Below are 23,456 nucleotides of genomic sequence, written 5' to 3'. Positions count from 1 at the left end.
AGGGCTGGATGGATTTGTCCTGGCAATCCTGCATGGAATGATGTTCCCATGCTCTTTTGCGGTGTCAGAGACCCATGAGGGACACACAGACCTCTCTGAGCTGGTGCTGATGTCCACACAGGGCGCTGGAATAGCCCTGACCACGCTGCAGGGCTGTAACCATCCTGGATGGGTGCTGAGGTGCACCTGGGATCCATTTCCACCCTCCCTCACCTCAGGACCAGGTGTCCCAGCAGCACAGCCAGCCTCGGGGTGGGTGTCCCCAACACGGGCAGCATCCCTGAGCTGCAGCAGCCACTGGGGGGGTGGCCCTGGGCAGCCCCAGGTCTCAGCACATGGATAATGCACTGTGGCAGGAATCCTGAGCCCAGCACAGGTCAGTGCTGCCCTCCCTTTGCCCCAGCTCTGGACAGACTCCGTCTTGCTGCGTCCTTTGCTAAGCCCCGTGCGTGTCCGTGTCTGTTACTATAAGCACTTTATAACCTTCTGTGTGCAGAGCTTAATTTCTCTGTGTGCTGGGGCTGCCAAAACCACCAGTCTTAAGCTGCTATTAAACTCTTTATTATTATTTTTTTTTCACTGGATGCACAGTTTCTTTTTATCCTTCTTATCCCCGAATCCTTACGCCTGCTTTTCTGGAAGCAGTGTGGCTTTTCCCCCAGCCGTTCCCCGGGGCTGTGTGCAGTCAAGGCAGCTGAACTTCTTTCAAGCAGCAATAAATACTATTAACATAGGGGAAAGTCAAGCCAAGTGGGAACTTTCCTTGTTTTTTTCAAGCAGGATTGGGTGGATTCACTTGGCCAGGTGGCGAATGCTCACTGAGGCTCGTAATAAGGTGCTGAAAGCCCTGCTGGGCATCGATCCCCATCCCTCTGTTATTTTTTTTACAAAACCACACCGTTTTTTTTGCTGGTTTCCCAGGGGCTCGATCCCCCTGGCCTTAACCCTAGCCCTGAAGATGCCGTGGCTGTGCCAGGTCCTGTTTCAGCCCTCCAGGGTCTGATTTGTGAGCAGCTCTGTGCCCGTGTAGCACTCGGGGGAAGCGGCTCAGAGCGGCTTGTGAGGCTGATTTGCAGCTGTCCAAAGGCAAAGGACACGCTCTGAGCCGAGCGGGGGTGATGCAGTCTCGAAGGAAATGTCACCACGGGAATAAATCCACGACCTGGCTGCTGCTGCTGCAGCCGGTGGGACTGAGCAAAGCAATTCCATGGCAGGGTGAGGACCTGTGGAGCCCAGAACGGGAGATGTCCGCTGTCATTCTGTCCCCAAGGAGCCCAGGAGGGCCGGGTGTGCTGTTCCTGCAGGAGCAGACAGCTCCGGAGCCGCGAAGTGCCGGCACACTGTGGCTAAAAGCTGTTTGCATAACGCGTGTGCGCCCCGGCTGCCGCAGTTGTCTCTCGGCTTGTCCCTCTCCTGAGTCACCGAGATCCCAGCTGCCTCATTAAAACATGAAAAGATCTCACGCAGCATCCATGGCAGAGCGGCGGGGAATATTTGGCTCCAGTTTCGGCGTGCAGGGAAGGCACACGCTCACAAACTCACACACAGCTCCCTCCCAGGCTCCTCTGGCTTCCCTCTCTCCGCAGCTGCTCCGGGATGTGGTTGTGTGACCTGGAACATGTCACTGACCTCACCATCCTCCCAGGGAACAATTCCTTCCCAATCTCCCATCCAGCCCTGCCCTCTGGCAGTGGGAAGCCATTCCCTGTGTCCTGTCCCTCCAGCCCTTGTCCTCAGTCCCTCTCCAGCTCTCCTGGAGCCCCTTTAGGTCCTGGAAGGGGCTCTGAGCTCTCCCTGGATCCTTCTCTTCTCCAGGTGAGCACCCCCAGCTCTCCCAGCCTGGCTCCAGCCCTGTGGCCTCCTCTGGACTCTCTCCAGCAGCTCCAGGTCCTTCCTGTGCTGAACACCAGGGCTGGATGGATTTGTCCTGGCAATCCTGCATGGAATGATGTTCCCATGCACTTTTGCAGTGTCAGAGACCCATGAGGGACACATAAACCTCTCTGAGCTGGTGCTGATGCCCCAGAGGAATTGTTCACTGTGGGGTCAGTATCCCAGGATTCAGCATCCCTCTCCTCTGTGCCCCTCTCCCAGCAAGGGTTGTCAGGCACTGGAACAGATTAATGGGGTCCCATTAATCCCTGGAAGTGTCCAAGAAATGACACTCAGTGCTCTGCTCTAGCTGACAGCTTGGTGCTCGCTCAAAGGTTGGGATCAACCATCTTGGAGATCTTCCCCAACCTTAATGACCGTGTGATTCCAAGGTTTCAGCTCGCCCAGTTCCTGCAGGGAAAAGACAAAAATGGGAAACGGAGCAGCTTTGAGGGGGGTTAAGGGAGAACATCTGCAGGCAGACAAGCAGCCAGCATCCCCCCACTTGCTCCAAGGATGGGGACGTTGCTACATCTGCATTCCTGGCACATTTTGGGGCCATACCTGCTCCAGCAAGAAGTATTTTAGCAGCACACCTTGTCAGGAGGTCAAAACTCCGATTAAAAAGTGCTGGATATAATCAACACTCCCTGCCTGGTGCTCCCAGTTTCTGTCTGGCAGGTGGAGCTGCAGGTGAGGATTGGTCTTGGTTGCATTTCTGAGCTGTTTTCAGCACATTTTGCCCATCTCGGAGAGCTGCTCTGAGCAATCAGGCTCAGAGGGAAGGTGGCAGATTTGGTCCTCAGGATGGGTCAGGGAGCACAGGATGCTGTTGGTGACTAAAGAATGATTTCATTCTCTTGGAAGAGTAAAACAAGAAGAGGGAAAAAATGACCAGGAGCTGCCACTGCCATTCAGGTTGGATTCCTCAAAACTGAAAAAAATTAGCTTTAAAATAGTGTTTTTCCAGGACTACATCAAGGAGGTTCTTTTTATTTATTGCTGGGTTTGAGCTCTACATGAGGTTTTTTATTTGGTTTCTGCAGCATGCAAAGTCGAGGCTGAGATGTGGTGTGTGGACATTTGGCTTCAAGGGGTAGACTATGACACACTCCTTGGGAAAATCTTGGGATTTGTGACATGAGGAATGTCAGAGATCCTCAGCAGCACAGCCTGGGGGGTGGAGGGAGCAGCTTTTGGAAACTGCAAGGACTAAAGAAGGTCCTGCTGAGGATTCAGGCTGGAAATCTCTACCTTCCCCGCCAGCCTCTGTCCCTTGTTCCCAGAATATGTTTTCAGAGCATGGCATTACACTGTGAGCCTCAGGCTGCTCAAAATCCCTGTTTTCCAGGGGAAAAAATGTCTGGAGCTTATGGTAAAACCAAGAACTTAGCAAAAATTCTGGCCAGCAACACTAAAAGGACAATGCAAAGGTGTCTGGTCAGCCCAGGCATCAGCCTTGCAATCAGCCAAGGATTGATCTCTCCGAGCTTTGGAAAAGCAGAGCAATCCTCTGGCGAGGTGGGAACGAGTCAGACCTGAAGCCTCAGCTGCTTTGTCATCCCTGTGGCTCCTGCTGCTTCCCCTCCTGAACCAGGAGATTTCCCCACTCTGTGCAGGTTCTTTGTTTCTGGCTGAATTTGTGCTGCTGCTGCCCCTCTGAAACGGGGACATGAGCCCAGGACCCCCAGAAAGGAGGGTGACACTTGGCTGAAGGCAGTGCCAGCTCCAAGAAAACCAGATTAATTCGAAAAGGGACACTCGGGATTCTTGTAGGAAGGGACAGGTCCAACCAAGCCCAGATCTGCTGTGCAGAGCCTTGAAGTGGTGCCAAACACAATCTTCTTTAGCCAGGATGCTCTCAGATGTCCCCTGGAGAGCTACAGCAACAGCGCCGTGGTTCCAGTGATGGAATTACATCCCTGTGTAAGATCTGATTCCTGGGAGACAGAGCTCTGCTTCCCAGAGACACTGCACACTCCCCTGTCCCCACTGGCAGACACTGATGGCTCTTTAAGCTTTAAGTGCTTGGGGTGAGGAAGGGCCAGAGCAGAAAATTGCGATTTTATCTGTGAAAATGTGCAAAAAGAAGCACCTGTAACCAGTTGTCCTCCTCACAAGCTCTGTGCTGGCTGAGACTCTCCCCGTGCTGGCACAGAACTAAAGGAGAGCTGGATGAGCTCATCCCAAGGCAGAGTGTCAGGGAGCTAAGGGTGGAGAAATCCAACTACTCATGATTCAGCAGCTCCCCCCCCCCCTCCCCCCCGGATAATTTATCCATCCTCATTCCTACAACCTTTCCAGCATTAATATCAAAGGAACTGTGCCTTTGGCTTGCTCAGATTGATGCTCAGCTCTCAGCTTTGTGTCACCATCAAGGCAGAGCTTGGCACCTGCAGACCCTGAGCAGGTGATGCTCCTTGGAAAGAAGCATCTCACAGATTTTGGAGAGAAACCTGAACATGACATTCTCCAAGTCACTTCCGCCTCTGTTTTTAATTCATTTTCCACAGATTTGGCTGTCCCATAACCAGACACGACTTCTTTATTCCATTGCGAGTTGGCTTCTCTGTTGTAGAATCCCAAATAATGCCAAATACTGGGATAATACACCTTGTCTGGCTGTGTCACCCCTGGAATTTAAGCACAGATATCCCCATACACGATCCTGTGTTGTTGGGACCTTTTCCTGTACTTTGCTGATGAGTTCTGACCTTGTATTCCCTCTTTTCCAGCCACTACCGTCGGGGCGCCAGTCCCCGACCAAGAACACCCTCAACGGGAGCCCTTCCAAATGCCCCCGCTTTGTGAAAATCAAGAACTGGGAGACAGGCTCCGTGCTCCACGACACCCTGCACCTCAAGACTGCCATGGTGAGTAGAGCTGGTAGGACTGGCCAAAATTCCCTGAGCATTGTGGAGTGGATGGTGCCATTTCCAAGATGGATTTACCTGGGAATGCAGAAATGGAGGAATTCAGTCTTGTCTCCAGTAGGGTTTGACTTTCAAATCTGGTGCAGTAAGCAGGGAGAAGGAAATCCATCTGGGATAAATAAGGAAAAGCATTTGACTTCATGCCAAGCTGGGGGGTGGATCCCATCTCTCTGATCATCTGGATCCAGAGGTGACTGCACATGGCCTGTGCCATCGCACAGTGTCCCCAGCCAGCTGGGAATGTCCCTGTTTGTCACACACCACCACCTCTGTGCAGGTGATCACTGACTGCCCCAGCCCAGCTCAGGTGTCTAGAAGTGGCTCCAGAACATTCCTGTTCCCTCCTGTCCCCTCAGGCCACGGCGTGCACGGAGCAGATCTGCATGGGCTCCGTGATGACCCCCAGCCCCCACATCCGCAAGGCAGAGGACACCAGGACCAAGGAGGAGGTGCTGCTCCTGGCCAAGGACTTCATTGACCAGTACTACTCCTCCATAAAGAGGTGAGTGATGCCTGCAGGAGCCCACAGCCTCAGGCTGCTGCTGGCGCCGAGATGTCACACGTGTCACCCGCAGAGCTCCAGCCCAGGGGCCCAGCTCAGGAATGACCTGGAGCTGCTGGAGCCAGAGGAGGCACCAGGATGATCAGAGGGATGGAGCAGCTCTGCTGGGAGGAAAGGATGAGACAGTTGGGATTGTTCAGCCTGAAGAAGAGAAGCTTTGGGGTGACCCACCTGTGGCCTTCCAGTGCCTGAAGGAGGCAACAGGAAACATGGAGAGAGATCTGGGGACAAGGGCTGGAGGGACAGGACACAGGGAATGGCTTCCCACTGCCAGAGGGCAGGGCTGGATGGGATATTGGGAAGGAATTGTTCCCTGGGAGGGTGGGCAGGCCCTGGCACAGGGTGCCCAGAGCAGCTGTGGCTGCCCCTGGATCCCTGGAAATGTCCAAGGCCAGGCTGGACATTGGGGCTTGGAGCACCTGGGCTAGTGGAAGGTGTCCCTACCCATGGCAGGGGGTGGCACTGGATGTGCTTTAAGGTCCCTTCCAACCCAGGCCATTCCATGATTCCATGATTCCATGATTCCATGATTCCATGATCTAATCTCCCACACGTGAGAGTCACAGCCCAGGGAGGCTCTGGTGCTCCATTAGCAGCTGCTTCCTGAGTAGAGTTTTATTCCTGGTGTTTGTTGTGTCTCTGCACAAGTGCCTGCCCTCCCCCTAGTCCTTGCTTACCGGTTATCCCAAAGCTAGGACAGCCATTCCCACAATCCCTGTGTATGTGTCAGAACAAGGAATTCCAGGTGGAGAGCAGCAGCATTCCCTGCCCTCTGCCTGACCCTCCACCTCCTGTGCTCCCAACCATCCCAGATCTGGCTCCAAGGCCCACATGGAGAGGCTGGAGGAGGTGACCAAGGAGATTGAGGCCACTGACACTTACCAGCTGCGGGACACGGAGCTGATCTACGGAGCCAAGCACGCCTGGAGGAATGCAGCACGGTGCGTGGGCAGGATCCAGTGGTCCAAGCTGCAGGTGAGCACCAACCCCACCAGAAACACCCAGGAGATTGCTGCCAAAGGGTGTGCTGGAGTTTTAGAGAGGCAAATCCTGCTCTCCAGCACCTGGGAAGCACAGCACATGCCCAGTGTCAGGTGTTCAGCACACACAGCTCCTCTCAGAAGCTTTGGGATGTCAGCTGGAGGTGGAAAAATGTCTGTTGGGTGGGAGATGAGGTGGCTGTGTCTGAAATGGAAGCTAGTGCTTCCAGCCTTCTGATTTTCCAAAATCAGTCCTGCTCCAACATCTTTCCTGCTGCTTCCAAACCTGTTGCTCCACCTGGAGCGAGGCAGCAGGACACGTTTGTCCTCAGTACTGAGATCCAGCAGGAGAGGATTTGGCTCAGTGCCCTTTTGGCAAGAGAAACACAGAACAGGATTGGAAATCAGTGATCCCTAGGGAAACCCTTGGTACAGAGATGTTCTCTCCTCCTGCAGCCTGGAACAAATCAGTGCTGCTGAGCAGTTCCTGTGGCTGCTTCACACAGGGAATGGGCACAGCCACTTCTGTTGATCCCCCTTCCTGATTTCCCAATGCTTTCATGGATGCCCCATCCCTGGAAGTGTCCAAGGCGAGGTTGGACGGGCCCTGGAGCAGCCTGGGATAGTGGAAGGTGTCCCTGCCATGGGAAGGGGGTAGGAGGAGATGTTCTTTAAAAGCCTCAACCCAAACCATTCAGTGACTCCCTGTTCCTCAGATGTGATTGACACCTGTTCTGTTCCAGCTCTGAGTACTGATCTGTGAGAGAAACAGAGCAGAATCCATAATTTTGGGGGGATAAGGCAGGAAAAGCAGCAGGTTGGGAGCACAGGAATGAGGAGGTTTTTGCCTGAGCAGCAGATGAGTCACCCCTCCAAAGCAAAAGGGGCAGCTGGATTACACATCCATGTGTTCCAAAGGCAGGGAACACATAATTATGGAGCTTTAGATCCCTGAGAAGCCACAGTGGTGCCTGGAGTTCTCCACGTGCTGTGTTTCCTCTGCCTGGCTCTGCCCTAGGAGCTGGAACATCCCCACAACTGCTTCCCTGTTCCAGGTGTTCGATGCCCGGGACTGCACCACGGCCCACGGGATGTTCAATTACATCTGCAACCACATCAAGTACGCCACCAACAAGGGGAACCTCAGGTGAGCCACTGGGGAGTCACCAGGTTTGAATCCCAGAGCCTCTGGATGAGTGGAGACCCAGCTCTGGGCCCTGCTGGACTTGGGTCTGGGCCACTCAGTGGCCAGCAGTCCTGGGAAGCATGAGAGGGTCCTGATCTGGGGTGGAGGAGTCCTGCTGGTCCAAGTCTCTCTCTTCTTGCTGCCTGTGGGACTTCAGAGGGAAGATTTTCTCATTATTCCTCCTTTCCTATATTCTGCATCCAATACAGTGTTCAGACTTTCCTTCAGATCTGCCTGAAACCCCTTGTTAGCAGCCAGGAGCTGCTAACAGGAGCTCCCAAATTTCAGAGCTTCGACTTCTTCCAGCTCAGCAACTCTTTGGGACTCACTTGGGGCACACCCAGAGGTGGTGGCAGCACCTTTTTCCTCCAGCATTCCACCACTCCTGGCATTCACCAGGATCACAATCATTTTTTCCATACACATCACTTGTGTACGATAAAAACTTCTTTGATAGGATTTAAACTTTGCACCTGAGGGTATTGAGCTGGGACCATTCGAGGAAGGGTTGACTGAGGGATAAATGGCTGAGGTACAAATACCATTTGATTGGGTAATTGGCTGTGAGGACGTAGACATCGAGGGCAAAGAGAAAGTTGTTTAGGTTGAATTGCTGTTGTAGGACAATCCCTTTTCATGTGCCCTGGTTTACCACAAGCAAAACAACAAGCCTTTTTATAAGAGTCCAACTCTTCAGTTGCAGCAGATTTTTAAAAAAACTTTTGTTTGTGCCTCAAGGGCTTTTTTAAGCTTTTAAATATTTTGTCCCAACGTTTTCCCCAAATTACCTCTCAATGTTTTTCCCATCTTTTCTTGAGATTTTACAACCTGCTTTTCAAAAGCATTAACTCGCACGTTAGCAAGATGCTGTGGAGAAGTGCAGCGCTGCCTTTTCCCTTCCAGATCTGCCATCACCATCTTCCCGCAGCGCACGGACAGCAAGCACGACTTCCGCATCTGGAACGCGCAGCTGATCCGCTACGCCGGCTACAAGCAGCCCGACGGCACCATCCTGGGAGATCCCGCCAACGTGGAGCTGACCGAGGTGCCAGACCTGCCAAAAAAGGGTCACACGGCAATCCTGAGCACCCCCAGAGGGAGGAGGGGCTGGGCCAAGCAGGTTGGGGTTGTCCAGTGCAGCGCCACAGGTGGAGGTTGGGTTTGTGTCACCCGCAGATTTTTTTTTTTTTTTTCCCCAGGAATAAAGGCTGGGTTTTGTCACTTTTCTGCTTTTCTCCCCCTTTTCTCCTTCAGCATTGCAGGCACAAGCCATGATCCTCCTGAGGATACATTTCAGGCTCATTTTCACCCTAAATTCCCCTGACTTGGCCATGGGTGGGCTAAGACATGCCACCCCCTGTTGTAGCTCCCTTGGCTTAACCATGAGGACAGAAATCCTGCCGGGGAACTGTGCCCAGGACCACACAATTCCCTGCCCACAGTGTCTGAAGAGCAGGTGACCTGCTGGGACATCAACCCTGCCTTTATTGTCCGTGCAGATCTGCATCCAGCAAGGCTGGAAGGCTCCATACGGGCGCTTCGATATCCTGCCCCTGCTGCTCCAAGCCAATGGCAATGACCCTGAGCTCTTCGAAATCCCACCGGAGCTCGTGCTGGAAGTGCCCATCCGGCACCCCAAGTGAGTCAGGGGTACCCCAGAACTGCTCGAGGGTGTCAGCAGGACTGAGCTCCTCTGGTTCCACCCTTGCCATGGCCTGGGGGCTTCACCCAAGACCCTCTCCTGGGTCTTCCCTCCAGTAAAGTTGGCAGATCTGGCAAGGAAATTGTGTCCATGTCTCAGGGGTTTTCCTTGTATCCAGAGTGACTTCCTTGAAAGTTTTCTTTTCCTTGAAGTCTCCCACTCCATAATCACCTTGTCCCCATAAACAGCCCCACAGGGAGGTACTGATGGAAATGTTCTGCTCAAGTCCTTCACCTTGGTGGCAAAGTGACCTCCCCCACCCCTCTGCCTGCATTGGGCAGGGAATTCTTGGCTGGTTGCCTGATCCTGATTTTTTCCCTGGCAGGTTTGAATGGTTTAAGGACCTGGGCCTGAAGTGGTACGGGCTGCCAGCTGTTTCCAACATGCTCCTGGAGATCGGGGGCTTGGAGTTCTCCGCGTGCCCCTTCAGTGGCTGGTACATGGGCACGGAGATCGGCGTGCGCGACTACTGCGACAACTCCCGCTACAACATCCTGGAGGTGATTCCTGGTGCTCCTGGCGGGTGTGGAGTTACTGGGGAGCAGGCAGGGCACTGGGGAGTGTTTGCTGGAGCAGGAGAGTTCAGCATATCCCTTCTCCTGGAGTCACATGGACAAAGTTGGCAAGGTCTCTGTGTCCTGTGGGGCCAGCAGGTGTGTGACACAGGCAGTGTGATCCCTGGGGAGCTTCCCACAGGCTTGCCAAAGAATCTTGGGGATCAGCAGGCACCTGGTCATGCACTCGGCTGAGGCCAGGTGCTAAAGCATGGAAGAGTGCAGAGACACTTGGTGGCTCCTCAAGGGACGTGTGTGTGGGACCTCCAGCTAATCCCATGGCTCAGGAACCACCCACACTGGGAGAGACAAAGCCAAGCCATGGAAAGGTGCCTGTGCAGGGCATCTGGATCCATTAAAACCTTCTAAGGAATGTTGTGTTATTTAGAGGGGCTCCACCCCTCCCCAGTCTCCTGAAAACCAGAGGGGTGGGAGCAGTGTGAGTGTCCAGCTGCTTCTGGTGGCCTTCTCAGCAGCATTTGGCCACCTGCCTCTGCTCAGGAAGGAGGAAAGGACATGATCCTGGAGAGGAAAAGGCAGGATTTCTTCCCAGAGGAAGGCACAACATCAGCCCTTCCCTGCCCTGTGGGTGCCTTGTGCCAGCCTGGGCTCCTCCTCTGGACTCCTCTCCCCAAGCAGAGATCTCCAATCCTTGTTTTTTTGCCATTAAATCCTTCCACTCCTGCAATGTGTTGTTACAGCAAGTGGCCAAGAAAATGAACCTGGATATGAGGAAAACATCCTCATTGTGGAAGGACCAGGCCCTGGTGGAGATCAACATCGCTGTGCTCTACAGCTTCCAGGTACCTCGGGACCCTGCTTTGTCTGGGCCAGGCTGGAGGGACACAGGGTCTAGGTGGGACAAGGGCTGAAACTGGGCTGTGCCTCCCAAATTTGGGCTGAAGCAGTGAGATTTAATAATCTCCACACTCTGGATGTTGTAAAACAGCACTGCCAGCACCTGAGTCCTGCTGGTCCAGGAGGAAAATCCCAACGGGGAAAATCCAGCCCTTCTGACCTATCCACAAGGCAGGAACTGGCCCAGGTTCTCCCCCAGCCTGCACTTAAGGGTTGGGTAACAAAATCAGTCCTTGGCAACCCAGCTTCAAATGGTGGCAGTCCTGCCCTGAGCTGGGTCAGAGCTGCCCCGCTGGAGGAGCTTCCCAAGGTTCTGAGCAGAGGATGCTCCATCCCACCCATCCCACCCACCCCACCCATCCCAGACATCCCAGACATCCCAGACATCCCATCTTTGCCTGGCCCAGGCCAATTTACAGGCGGAGCAGGGCTCCCATAGCACATTTATTCTCAAAGCACTGGGGCAGCTTTAGAGCCTTCTTGGGAGGACGAGGGTCAGCAGCCATCTTGGGTCATCCCCAAAGACCATGGGAGTGAGGAATATTTGGGACCAAGAGCTCCAAAAGTAAAATTTTGGCCTTTTGCCCTCTGGGATGTGCTGACAACTGCTGGCTCTGCTCTCTTGTCCCCTGGCAGAGTGACAAGGTGACCATCGTGGATCACCACTCGGCCACCGAGTCCTTCATCAAGCACATGGAGAACGAGTACCGGTGCCGGGGGGGCTGTCCCGCCGACTGGGTCTGGATTGTCCCACCCATGTCGGGCAGCATCACCCCCGTGTTCCACCAGGAGATGCTCAACTACCGCCTGACACCCTCCTTTGAGTACCAGGTGCTGTCCCCACCTCTGCCTTCCACCAGCGCCTTGTGGCCAAGGATAGGGTGGGAATGGGAGCTCAGGAGGTGCAGGAAGGAGAGGGACGCCATGGGACAGCATTCACAAGCTGTGCCTCAATTCCATGACAAGTCCAATGGATATTTCAGCCTAACATAATGTGATAATGGGGTTTGGCTCCTCCATAGGAATGTGGGACACCTGAGGTCCCAATTTGTAATCACACAGAGCTACTCCCCTTTGGAAGTTCCAGATGGGTGGCTGAAGAAATGGCCTGGAAGGCTCCTGTGTCCCTGCCTTCTCCAGCCTGCAGGTTTGAGAGGATGGCTCCTTTATCCCATCCCAGCCTGCAGGTTTGAGAGGATGGCTCCCGTGTCCCATCCCAGTCTGCAGGTTTGAGAGGATGGCTCCTGTATCCTGGGGATTCAACAGTGGGACAGGGGCTCTGGCCCAGCAGGCCCAGCAGGGGATCAAATGCTGCTGCTGGGTTATTTAACACTCCAGACCATGAAGAAAAACCCCTAAGCAAATTTCCCTCGTTATCCAGCCATCCCTGCTCCGGTGCTTTCCACACAATGTGACCTTTAGTCAAGAGCCCTTAAGGAATAATCTCAGAGCAGGAGCAGTCTGTTCACTCCTGTAACCAACCCACCAGGCACCCTGATGCTTCCTGGCTCTGATTGCAGCCTGCAAGGGCATGGAATGAGTGTTTGTGTGCTTGCTCCTGGCTTCAGCTGCCTCCCCTTCCCAAAGGGCCTCTTAGGGGATTAAAACCTGTGGCCAGAGCAGGGGAAAGGATCTGTTTCCATCACCTCTCCCCTTCTGGTGTTGCCTTCTTTTTGGCTGTGGGCTATTAACGCTCCTCTTGAGAGGTGACAGAGTAATTGGCCAGATGCTGTTACAAGCCAGGAGGGTTAATTAGACTGCAATTTTCCTGGGCATGTTCCATTGCCCAAAAAAAAAGCCCCATGGGGCTCCAAGGATCAGGGACGAGGAGAGGAGAGGAGAGGAGAGGAGAGGAGAGGAGAGGAGAGGAGAGGAGAGGAGAGGAGAGGAGAGGAGAGGAGAGGAGAGGAGAGGAGAGGAGAGGAGAGGAGAGGAGAGGAGAGGAGAGGAGAGGAGAGGAGAGGAGAGGAGAGGAGAGGAGAGGAGAGGAGAGGAGAGGAGAGGAGAGGAGAGGAGAGGAGAGGAGAGGAGAGGAGAGGAGAGGAGAGGAGAACTGTGGAGTAGCAGCTATTCCTCCCCTACCTGACTGGAAGAATTTAACTCTCAGTGCTGTGCATGCTGCATTTATCCAAGCTCTGAGAACTCTCTGCCATCTGATCCTGCTTTTCCCTCTCCTAGCCTGACCCCTGGAACACCCATGTCTGGAAAGGGGTCAATGGGACACCCACCAAGAAGAGGGCCATTGGCTTTAAGAAGCTGGCAAAGTAAGTACCAGCAGGCTCTGGAAAAAGACCTGGAATGTTTGGGGCTGGTCCTGGATTTAAGCACTCTATGGGTGTGTGCATCACCCTACAGATGATGGGCTCTGAGCCTGGGCTTTGGGCCACTGAAGGCTTTAGCTGCCACGAGGGACATTTGGGGACACAGGCAATCCTTTGAACACCCGGTCTAGACCACCAAAAGGGCTGTGACCGGGTGAACGTCAGATTTTGGTTATTGTTTGTTCTCCTAAGCTGCTCATTCTCTGGTTAGGAGGTCTTAATGCTCAGGGGTGGCTTTCCCTGAGTATTGTTTTGGGAAAAAAGCAGGTGTTTTACCTGTTTTTCCTTTCCTTGGGGCAGGAAGATCCCCCCCTCCCTCTTCAGGGCTGTGTTGGCACTAACTTATGTTCGTATTCCTCCTTTTCCCATTGATTTTTTCCCTCCATGAGGAGAACCTGCCCCCAGTGTGTGCCCAAGCCTCCAAACACCTGCTTTGGAAAGAAGGGGGGAGATGGGAATGAGGGATCCCCCTGCAGGCAGCAGATGGATCAGGGTTGAGCTGAGATTTGCACTTCATGGTCAGTTGACCCTTGGCAAGAAGCCACCTCAGTCCCTCTTCCCTGCCAAGGCTCCTCAGCAGCAAGAATGCAAGAATCAAGCACAGTTTGGACCCTTTGGCTGATTCTGGTGCAAATTCCTCCCCTGTGGGCCATTGGCAGAGAGGAGCTGCTGGTTCCGTGGCAGCAGAGCCCTGGGCCAAGGCAGGAGAGGGCTGGGTGTGCCCTGGTGGCGGTGGCCAGGCTGCCAGGTGGCCCTGGCTCATCACAGCATCTCCCCACGCTTCAGTTTCCCCGAATTCCTGCTATCAATTTGTTCCCACTCTTCAGCTGTCACCTCCTGCGAGCTGCTCTCCCTGGTGCATCCATAAACAGGATCAGCAGCTGAAGAATGTGCTCCTGCAGCTGACACTGGGGCTGGGGGAAGAGCAGGAGGATCCGTGGAGTATGGAGAAAAAATGCTTTTATAGCTGTCTACCCCATTGAAGGGTGGTTTTATAAAAATGTGAGCGTGGCAGGTAATTTAAAACAAAATCTCCATTGTTCTTGATGTAGGGAAAGGAATTGTTTTTGTAATTCACCATTAATCCTGTCTGGATCTGAGCTTATCAGCTGTAGAAGAGGCAGCCTGAGTCCAGAGCCTTGAGCATGATTTGGTGCCTGCTCAGACTCAAAAATCTGAGCAAATCCGAGCCTTCAGAGCTTCAGTCCCTGCCCCTCCTGCCCTCTCCCTGCCCTGGGGCCAGCGTGGGTCCTGGGGACAGGGGACACTGCCACCACGGGATAACCAAGGGCAGAACTTCACTGACGGTGGTGGTACAGCAGCAAACAGAAATGTTCCTGAGGCTGACTCTGCCATGGAGAGGAGCTGCCAGGGGCAGGCAGGATAAACCAGCCTGGAGGAGTTTCTACCTCTTCTTTCCTCTTTTTTTCCCCTCCCTAAATGATTCCCCAAACCAGGGTATTTCTAAGGAGGGTCAGGGAGAAGCTGGACTCCTCCTGTCCAGTGTGACCATTCCAGCTGCAGCCTCCATTCACTACAGTTCATCTGCAGGGGATGCAGGAGTCCTGCTGACCTCAAAAACCTGGGGCAAGGGCTGTCAAAGTGAATCAAGCAGCCCTTCCTCCTGCAGAGGTCACAGACATGCTTTGTGCTCCCTCAGCCTCCCAAAAATTGCCTTTCCCTGTTGCAACACCAGCCTAAATCCAGACCTGATGGATTTCTGCCTTTCTGCTGGCCCCATTTAAAGGCTTGGTGGTCCACTTAGGAAAAAGGATGTTGGGCGTGTAGGAAAAACAGTGTTGATGTGATTGTGGATGTCCCTAAAATAACAAATCCGCAACCCCTGTCCCCCACCACGCTGCTCCCACTGATGCCACAGACAAGGAATCAGCATTCCTGGTGCTGCATCACCTCAGCCAGGATTGGGGACAGGCTGGAGACCTCCCAGGGCCCCTCTGCCCTGAGCCAGTGGGGAAAACTGGAAGAAAATCACCCAGTCAGAGTTGCAGGCGCAGGAAACAGCCCTGACAAGGTTCAGATAAATGTGCTACCCCCAGGCTTGGAAGGGCTGCTCCTCCCAGGGAGCTCTCGGTGTCACCAGAGTGCAGGTGACAGGGATGGGGACAGCTCAGTGTGACCTCGGTGTCCTCTGCTCTGTGCGGGGCAGGGCTGGCAAGGGCAGCTCCTGCAGAACCTGCCTGGACTGAAGGGAGGGAGGAGCTGCTGTTCCTCCTGTAGCTCCAGCTCTGGTTGGTTCCAGCTTTTCCTTTGGCATTACCTGCTCCTGATTCTTCTCCTGCTTCTCTGGCCCTGCAGAATTACCACCCCCATGCCTGCTTTAGCATTTTCCTCTTTCGACCCATTCTGGTATTTGAGCTCTGTTCAAGCTCCCTCATCTCCTCTTCCTCTCTGACAAGTCAAGCTCTTCCAAGGCTTCCCTGTTTGCTGTATAACAACCAAAAAATTCCATGTTACAGCTTTGTAAGGCTGTTCATTTAATAAGAAATAAAAAGGTCTGGGCTAGAGGCATGGATAAGGACCAAGCTCTGACTGGGGTTTATTCCTGCTTCCCAGGGCTGTGAAGTTCTCAGCCAAGCTGATGGGCCAAGCCATGGCCAAGAGGGTCAAGGCCACCATCTTGTATGCCACAGAAACAGGGAAGTCCCAGGTCTATGCAAAAACTCTGTGTGAGATCTTCAAACACGCCTTTGATGCCAAGGTATGGTACCAGCTCCCAGCTCCTGACACGTGATGGGTGTGAAATCGTGGGTGCTCCAAGGAAATACATGGAAAACAGCTGCCAGGGGCCTTCAGGATGTGACCCTGTGGGTCTGGGCTGGATTTTTCCAGCTGATTTCCTGCAGCCATCGCAGCGTTCCGTTTGCCTGTGGCCCTGGGCTGGCAGCTCCAGGGCTGCCCATGTCCCTCCAGGCTCCTGTTCCCATCCTGCCCGTGCAGAGAGCTCAGCAGGGATGTGCCGTTCCCATCCCCAGGGGCACTGGAGCCGGCCCAGGAGGCTCCCAGCTCTCTGTAACCTCTCTGTGCTCCCAGGTCATGTCCATGGATGAGTATGACATCGTGCACCTGGAGCATGAAACCATGGTCCTGGTGGTCACCAGCACCTTTGGCAACGGGGACCCCCCTGAGAACGGAGAGGTAGGACAGCAGGGAGGGGGGACAGCAGTGGGACAGGGCCAGAAACGTCCTCTTTTGGTTCAGACTGGGCTGGAATGACCCAAAACAGGTCCAGGTGCTGTAGCTGCCTCCAGCCTGCTCTGCAGCAGGGATATCTCCTGATACCTCCCTGTCATGAGGCAGCCACTGATCCGGTGTTACATTCATCCTGCGTGACCACCACCAGTGTCACCAGAAGGTGACAGTCCCCTGGCTTGGGGGCTGTGACCTGGACAGCTGGGAACAGCGAGCAGAGAGCACAGGCTGTGCTCAGGGCTTGGCTTCCTGCAAAACCTGGCAAAACTGATGACCTTTTTCATTCTTTTTCTGTAGAAATTTGGCTGTGCATTGATGGAGATGAAGAATCCCAACTCCAACCTGGAGGAGAGGAAGTAAGAGCACTCCAACCCTTTCCTCTCCCAATCCAAACTCTAGCTTGCAGGACAGGTTCCCTGCTTCCATCCTCTCACAAGGGAGTGGGAACTCCTCAGGCAGATCTCTCATTTGCAAATATCCGGGAATGAGACCCACATGGAGACCCAGGGAATGGAGAGACTGGGGTCCCAGGAAGGACAAAAGCACAGAATCAGGGGTGCCTGTGGATCCCAGCTTGTAATTCACTGGGATGACACTTCAGAGTTTCTCTCTTCATCTTGAAGAGGCAGGAATCTATGAAAAAAACCAGATAAAAATAGGAATTTCCCCAAAATCATCCGTTCTGAGAGCCAGGGCCTGTCCAGGAGGCATCAAAATAATAAGAGTTGGAGGTAGAAGGGAGTTCCCAGCCTTGCAGATGTAGGTGGGGGAGGGCTTGAGAACCAGATTTAGCTCCATGCATGGTGTGAAAAGATTTCTAGGGAAAATAAGAGCTGTGATAATCCTGTGATGTTTGTAACCGGTACCCTGGAGACAGAATCTGGGATTGTAGAAAATCCCCCTTCAGGGGAAGATGAGCTTTGAGCATCTCTGTGCAGATCCCAGGGGCTGGGAAAGGAGGGCAGTGAGAATAATCATTTGGGGTCTCCTCTTATTTTAGCTGTGAAGAATAAAAGATTTCCCAGAACTGGGACACTGCTCTGCCCTGGATTGTCCCCTGAGCTAACAACTGGCACAGAACTGCTCTTTAATTAAGGATGGACCAGCCCTAGCCAGGGATCCAGGGCAACTCCAGCACCCTGACTTGGGGCGGTGTCACTGGGGCTGTGGAGTGGTGACAAACACGGCAGGGGCCAAACTGGGGCTGTCCAGAGCTGGCCCTGCTGCAGCCCCGAGGTGCTCTCCTTGCTGTGCAGCCGGGTCAGCTGATGGATCCCTGCAGGGCTGCCCAGCTGAAAACCCATCAGGTTCCTAATGGCCTCGTACCTTAATGGGGACAGTGACAAAGCAGGATGAGCAGGCTGCCCTGGAGGGGTGAGGATGGAGACAGGGCATTCTACACGTGGTTCTCACCCCAAGGATCTTCTCCTTGGCTGCAGAGGTGCTGCCCGTGGCCAGTCAGGCAGATTTGAGGAGGTTAAAAGCCCCTGAGCTCCATGCTTGCTGTCCCAGACACCTCCAAGTGTAATTTAAGGAATTTCTGAGAGCCAGGCAGGGACCCCTTCCACTATCCCAGGCTGCTCCAAGCCCCAGTGTCCAGCCTGGCCTTGGATACTTCCAGGGATCCAGGGGTAGCCACAGTTTCTCTGGGCCAACTGTTTTTGGGATTGCCCCAGCCAATATCCAGGACCTTGCTAACATCAAGCACACAAAAATCCTTTTGCAATGAGGAAAGGAGACCTGCAGGAGACTGTCAGGGGAAGAGGGACAGTGTCAGCCTGGCAAAAGAGAGCTGGAGAGAGCAGTTCCTGTCCATGCACCCCATGAACTCCCAGCTCCCCCAGGGGATGCTGAGACCCCTCAAGGCAGGGTGGCCTCTCTAAATCCCAGTGTCACAGGATCCTGTCAGGGCTCTGTGACCACAGCTCTCTGACCACAGCCCTGAGGCTGTGCTGGGGTTGATATTTGGGTCCTCATCTCTTACAGCAAGAGTTTTCCAAGGGTTTTCCAAAGCATTCCTAAGCCATTCCTATCCCAAGCCTGCTGTTCAAATGCATCCCATCCTTCAGCAGCCATGCCACACCACAAGGACCATCTCATTCCAGCTGCTGTCCCAGCCTTGGGCCCAGCACCCACCTGGAGAATTTGGGCTTTGTGTCCATCTAATGCAGGTGTTTTTGCTGCCCTGAACAGAGTCTGGGGTTGCAGAGACTCCTCCACAATGGAAGGGGAGCTTTGAGCATCTCCGAGGCTGGGGAGTGAGAGAAGGAGGGAGGGAGAGAGGCCACCTGTCCTGGGCTAACCCCCGGTGAGGACGTGGCCAGGGCCAGCAGAGTGGGCCGAAGCAGGTGGAGAAGCAGAAAAGCGTGGAGGTGTGGGGACAGGGGAGGAGGAGGCAGAGGAGCAGAGGTGGCACTGGGGACTCTGTGACCCGGCTGTCACTCGGCTCAGGGCTGTGCTCTCCGTGCCGTGCCGGCTGCAGGAGCTGTGCCGTGACTCATGCACACACCACTGCTCACTGCTCTGGCTGTAAATTTAGAAACTCTTGTGTGGAGCAATTTTGGGAGATGGTTCAATTCAGAAATACTTCTGCTGTTGTCAGATTTTTTTTTTTCCCCCTCTGCTCTCCTTCCCCCTCCTCATCCCTTCTTCTCTCACTCAGGTTTTTTGGGGTTTTTTTTGTTGTTTTTTTTTTCTCACTTCCTATGAATGAAAAAACCCTCAGAATATCTCTTCAGACACACACCCGATATTGTGTGCTGCCAGGGAAGGACAGGTAAAGCCAAAGGTCCTGGCAGCTCTGCGTCATTGAGGACAATGTGGTGGCCAGCACCTGGCTCAGCACAGTGACAAGGAGGTGACAAGGACCTCGTGGAGCATTCCTGCTGCAGCTGGAGGATGCAGAGGGGTTGCTATGGCTTTACCCTGGAGGGAGCACATTCCTCTGCTCTTCCAACAGTGCCTGCTCATAGAATTGTGAGCCCTGAGCTCTGGTTTGGTGTCCCCCACGAGTGGGTGCCCTCTGAGCACGAAGCCAGGTGAGGTGAGGTGAGGTTACCTCAGTGTAAATCCTGGATGCTGTCGTTGTTCACAGGAGCTACAAGGTCCGGTTCAACAGTGTCTCCTCCTACTCGGATGCACGGAAATCCTCCAGCGATGGCCCCGACTCCAGAGACAACTTCGAGAGCACAGGGCCCCTGGCAAACGTCAGGTAAAGGGGACAGGAGAGGAGGGACAGAGCAGGAGCTGGTGCTGCACAAACCCCAGAACTCCCCCTCACCCTGAGGTCTTCTGGTGATGTGCAGACCCTTCCAGGCTGCTATGGGAGGTGGTGGGACAGGATTAGGGGATGTGTCAGTGTCTCTTCCAGCTGGGCGGTCACAGCTGAGCCATCATTCCACAGGTTCTCCGTGTTCGGGCTGGGCTCCCGGGCTTATCCCCATTTCTGCGCCTTTGCCCGCGCCGTGGACACGCTCCTGGAGGAGCTGGGGGGAGAGAGGATCCTCCGCATGGGAGAAGGGGATGAGCTCTGTGGCCAGGAGGAATCCTTCAGGACCTGGGCCAAGAAGGTCTTCAAGGTAACCTGGGGCTGCCCTGGTGCTGCAGGGAGGAGCAGGGGGGAGAAGGACAGAGGTTAGAGCTGGCTCTGAGCCCAGCCTCCCCTTCCTGGCCCTGGGATGCTCCGGCGCCACCCAGCCCACAATAAAGAGGGTGGAGCTGACGTTCTGGCTTGTGCTGACCACCAAAAAGTTACCAATGTGTCGAATTCCTGCGTCATCCCAGATATCTGGGAAGAAGAGCCCCACGAGCCGTGCCCGCGGCTACCGATGCAGCCCCACACTGCTGGGGGCTCCTTCTCTACGTGGGTTGGGATGAGGGGATCAGTGGGGTCAGGGAGGTGCCTGAGGCCCTGGTGCGTGCTGCAGGCAGCATGCGACGTGTTCTGCGTGGGGGACGACGTCAACATCGAGAAAGCCAACAACTCCCTCATCAGCAACGACCGCAGCTGGAAGAGGAGCAAATTCCGCCTGACCTACGTGGCTGAGGCCCCGGAGCTCACACAAGGTACAGACGGGCTTACCTGGAGGGCTCTGGCTGTGGGGCAGATGGAGAAGATGCAAGGGCAAAGGGGCCAAACACCGTTTTTTGTCTCTGTTAAGTTCCCACAATTCCAACCCTGCTTTTACCCCCCATGCCGTGCCTAAGGAGCAGCCTGTGACAGTCCCAGGCCCCTCTGGCCAGTCCCTGTCTGTGTCCGTAACAGAGATGTTTGGACATGATCTGCTCTCCCTCCTCCTGACCCCATTTTTTGAAGCGAGGATCTGGAAGCTTGGGATCTTTCCAAGCTTATTTTGTCCAATGCCACTCCACCGAGCGCCGCGGAGCAAAGGCAGGTGCAGCCCACGGACACCTGGCCCCTCAGCACGGCTCCTGCAGCGCAGGATCTGCCGCACCGGCTCAGCTCTTCCCAAATCTTCCCAAAATCTCCTGCCAGCCAGGTGGCACTGGCAGCGAGAGGAGGCTGTGGGCAGTGCGAGGGCACAGCCCTGAGTCTCACGGGGTGGTTTTGGAGTCCTCCTCTGTCACTAAAAACACGTGCTTGGGTCACCCCTGGGGTTTGTGATCCCTTGGGCTTGCAGGAGGGAGATCAAACCCCTGTGGTCGGCTCTGGTCTGAAGGGCTGAACCCACAATGACCCTACAACAGCCAGAAGTCCTTGGCTGTGCTCTGCTGAATCCCTTCCCTGACTCTTTTCCTCCTCAGGACTGTACAGCATCCACAAAAAACGTGTCTATGCAGCCCGGCTCCTCACTCGCCAGAACCTGCAGAGCCCCAAATCCAGGTAAGAGATGGCACTGTCCTGGGAGCTGGACACACACCTGGGGCACCCAAAACAGTTCCACAAATAGCCCTTGAGCCCTGGGTGTCCATGGAACCCTTTGTGCAAACCATGGGTAAAACTGGAAGCCAGTGGAGAGTGTTTGTTCCCAACCTCCATGCCCAGTGAAATTCCTGCTGGTCCCTCCCTCAGCCTACGGGATGGGGAGCTGGCTGGAGTGGCAGCAAAGGAGGGATAAAACCGCTGAGCAAGAGGTTAAATTGGTTTTCTCCTTTTAAATAAAAGTCCTTGAGGGTGAGTGAGGGTGTGCTGCAGCGTCCCTTCTCCTTGCTGTGACCTCAGTGACATGGCCACCACAGCTTGGATGTGCCACAGCAGCTCCTGAGGCCAGGGCTCAGCCACTCTCTCCCTGAAGGATCCCCCAAAACATTTTTTCCTGCTTTTCCTCCTTTCCCCGCAGCCGCCTGACAATTTTCCTGCGCCTGCACACCAATGGGCACCAGGGACTGCAGTACCTGCCCGGGGATCACCTGGGGGTGTTCCCAGGGAACCACGAGGATTTGGTCAATGCCCTCATAGACAGGCTTGAGGATGCCCCTCCAACCAACCAGCTGGTGAAGGTGGAGCTGCTGGAGGAGAGGAACACAGCTCTAGGTAATCAGGAAGTACAGGTGGTCTCTCTCCTGCTTTCCCAGCTCCTGCAGTTCTTGGAGCTCCTCAGGGAAGTGGGTGGGCCCCAGGAGAATTATTTTCATCTCCCTGCTGTGTTCACCTGGATTGGGAGCAGCACCTTCATCTCTGCTCTGCCCAGAGCCATTGCTTGCCTGCACTTGGGATGTGGAGCAAAGGTTTGAAGGGTGGGCAGGGCCCTGGGGAAGATATTTCCTTATTCCATGGAAAAATTAAAGGTGTTTATATTCGCTTAGGAAGGGCAACATCTAGGACTGGGAAGAAGAATTAAGGGGTCTTGAGAGGTCATCCCAGCAGCATGTTTCAGGGATAAGTCTGACGCCCTACTGCCATGCACGGTGTAGCTGGAGATGGAAAACCCTAATCCAGTGTCTCAGAGGGGGATGAAAACCAGGATTTGTCCACCTTGGCCCTGCTGCTCAGCTGATCCCAGGCTTGTGCTGGATTGCCTCCTGGCAGGTGTCATAAGTAACTGGACAGACGAGAACCGTGTCCCACCCTGCACCATCTTCCAGGCCTTCAAGTACTACCTGGACATCACCACCCCTCCCACCCCGCTGCTACTGCAGCAGTTCGCTCTGCTGGCCACCAGTGACAAGGAGAAGAAACGTCTGCAGGTCCTTAGCAAGGTAAAGAGCCCAAGCCCCAAGTTCTGCAAGGCCCTGGGGACAATCACAGCCCAGCCGGGGCATTTCCATCCCACACTGTGCTTAGGCTGAGTCTCTACCCCTGAGCAGGGCTCAGGGTGCCTTCACTGCCACCCACTCCAGCTTTGCCATGGACCTCCCGGGATATCACTTGAGACACCTGGAAAAGGTGGATCTGCAGCTCTCTCCTCCCTCCCCGTTTCCCAGGGCTTGCAGGAGTACGAGGAGTGGAAGTGGTCCAAGAACCCCACGATCGTGGAGGTGCTGGAGGAGTTCCCTTCGGTGCAGATGCCCTCCACGCTGCTGCTCACCCAGCTGCCCCTCCTGCAGCCTCGCTACTACTCCATCAGCTCGTCCCCAGAGATGTACCCTGGAGAGGTGCACCTCACTGTGGCTGTGGTGTCCTACCGCACCCGAGGTACTGTGCCAGGCCTGGGGCTCTGGACAAAGGCAGCAGTGCAGTCGGGGTGACCCCACCAAACCTCTGGCGGGGAGATGTTCCTTCAAAGCCTTTCTGCCGTTGCCTGGAAAGGCTGACCCGGAACAGAGACAAAGGAATAAAATCAGTATTTACTGAAAGGATACACCTTGGGCAGTGCAAGAGCCTGGCTGGGGCTACACACAAATCAAATCCAAGATGGATCCTGGTCAGGAGTTTTCACAATTTTAAAAGTTTTGGTTCATCTTGGGGTTAATTATCCAACCACAGCCCAAGGCTATGAAGTATCAGCCCCGTGGCTTGCCCCCTTCCCTTAGCCATTGTTTCTCTTTTTTGGTTGTCCTTGATTCTCCAGCTAGGAAGGAATTGTTTTGTCCAACTACCCTGTGAAGAGAACTTACTAACACCTAACATGAAGTTTCAGAGTTACACACTACACAGCAGAGATTCCAAAACATATAAAAGCTAAAACCCAAGGCATCACTGCCTGCTGCAAGAGTAGATTCCCCCAGACCACAGCACTGCTGTCCCATGTCATGCAGAGTGGCAGTGACACAGAGATGGCACTTCTGGGACAGTTATTATTTATGTATATATATATATGTATGTATGTATGTATGTAATACATAATTATAGCAGTTATATTATGTATATAATACATA

At 54.2% G+C, this 23,456-nt stretch overlaps 1 protein-coding gene across 1 annotated transcript in view; it reads left to right on the top strand.

Annotated features, from left to right (window-relative positions):
- Positions 1–23,456, top strand: part of NOS1 (nitric oxide synthase 1) — a 37,310-nt gene that overhangs the window by 10,671 nt on the left and 3,183 nt on the right. The window contains exons 4-23 of the mRNA XM_062504701.1: positions 4,608–4,745; positions 5,162–5,307; positions 6,180–6,342; positions 7,403–7,494; positions 8,437–8,578; positions 9,033–9,172; positions 9,561–9,735; positions 10,491–10,592; positions 11,284–11,478; positions 12,826–12,911; positions 15,543–15,687; positions 16,020–16,124; positions 16,476–16,534; positions 19,273–19,389; positions 19,582–19,756; positions 20,105–20,243; positions 20,943–21,021; positions 21,479–21,672; positions 22,168–22,337; positions 22,563–22,773. Of these exons, the coding sequence (XP_062360685.1) occupies positions 4,608–4,745; positions 5,162–5,307; positions 6,180–6,342; positions 7,403–7,494; positions 8,437–8,578; positions 9,033–9,172; positions 9,561–9,735; positions 10,491–10,592; positions 11,284–11,478; positions 12,826–12,911; positions 15,543–15,687; positions 16,020–16,124; positions 16,476–16,534; positions 19,273–19,389; positions 19,582–19,756; positions 20,105–20,243; positions 20,943–21,021; positions 21,479–21,672; positions 22,168–22,337; positions 22,563–22,773 (2,773 nt within the window). The remainder of the gene's footprint in view (positions 1–4,607; positions 4,746–5,161; positions 5,308–6,179; positions 6,343–7,402; positions 7,495–8,436; positions 8,579–9,032; positions 9,173–9,560; positions 9,736–10,490; positions 10,593–11,283; positions 11,479–12,825; positions 12,912–15,542; positions 15,688–16,019; positions 16,125–16,475; positions 16,535–19,272; positions 19,390–19,581; positions 19,757–20,104; positions 20,244–20,942; positions 21,022–21,478; positions 21,673–22,167; positions 22,338–22,562; positions 22,774–23,456) is intronic.

Source organism: Cinclus cinclus, chromosome 17 (assembly GCF_963662255.1).
Source record: "Cinclus cinclus chromosome 17, bCinCin1.1, whole genome shotgun sequence".
Taxonomy (NCBI): Eukaryota; Metazoa; Chordata; class Aves; order Passeriformes; family Cinclidae; genus Cinclus; species Cinclus cinclus.
Note: the sequence above shows the minus strand (reverse complement) of the source record. Positions and strands in the feature narration are given on the sequence as shown.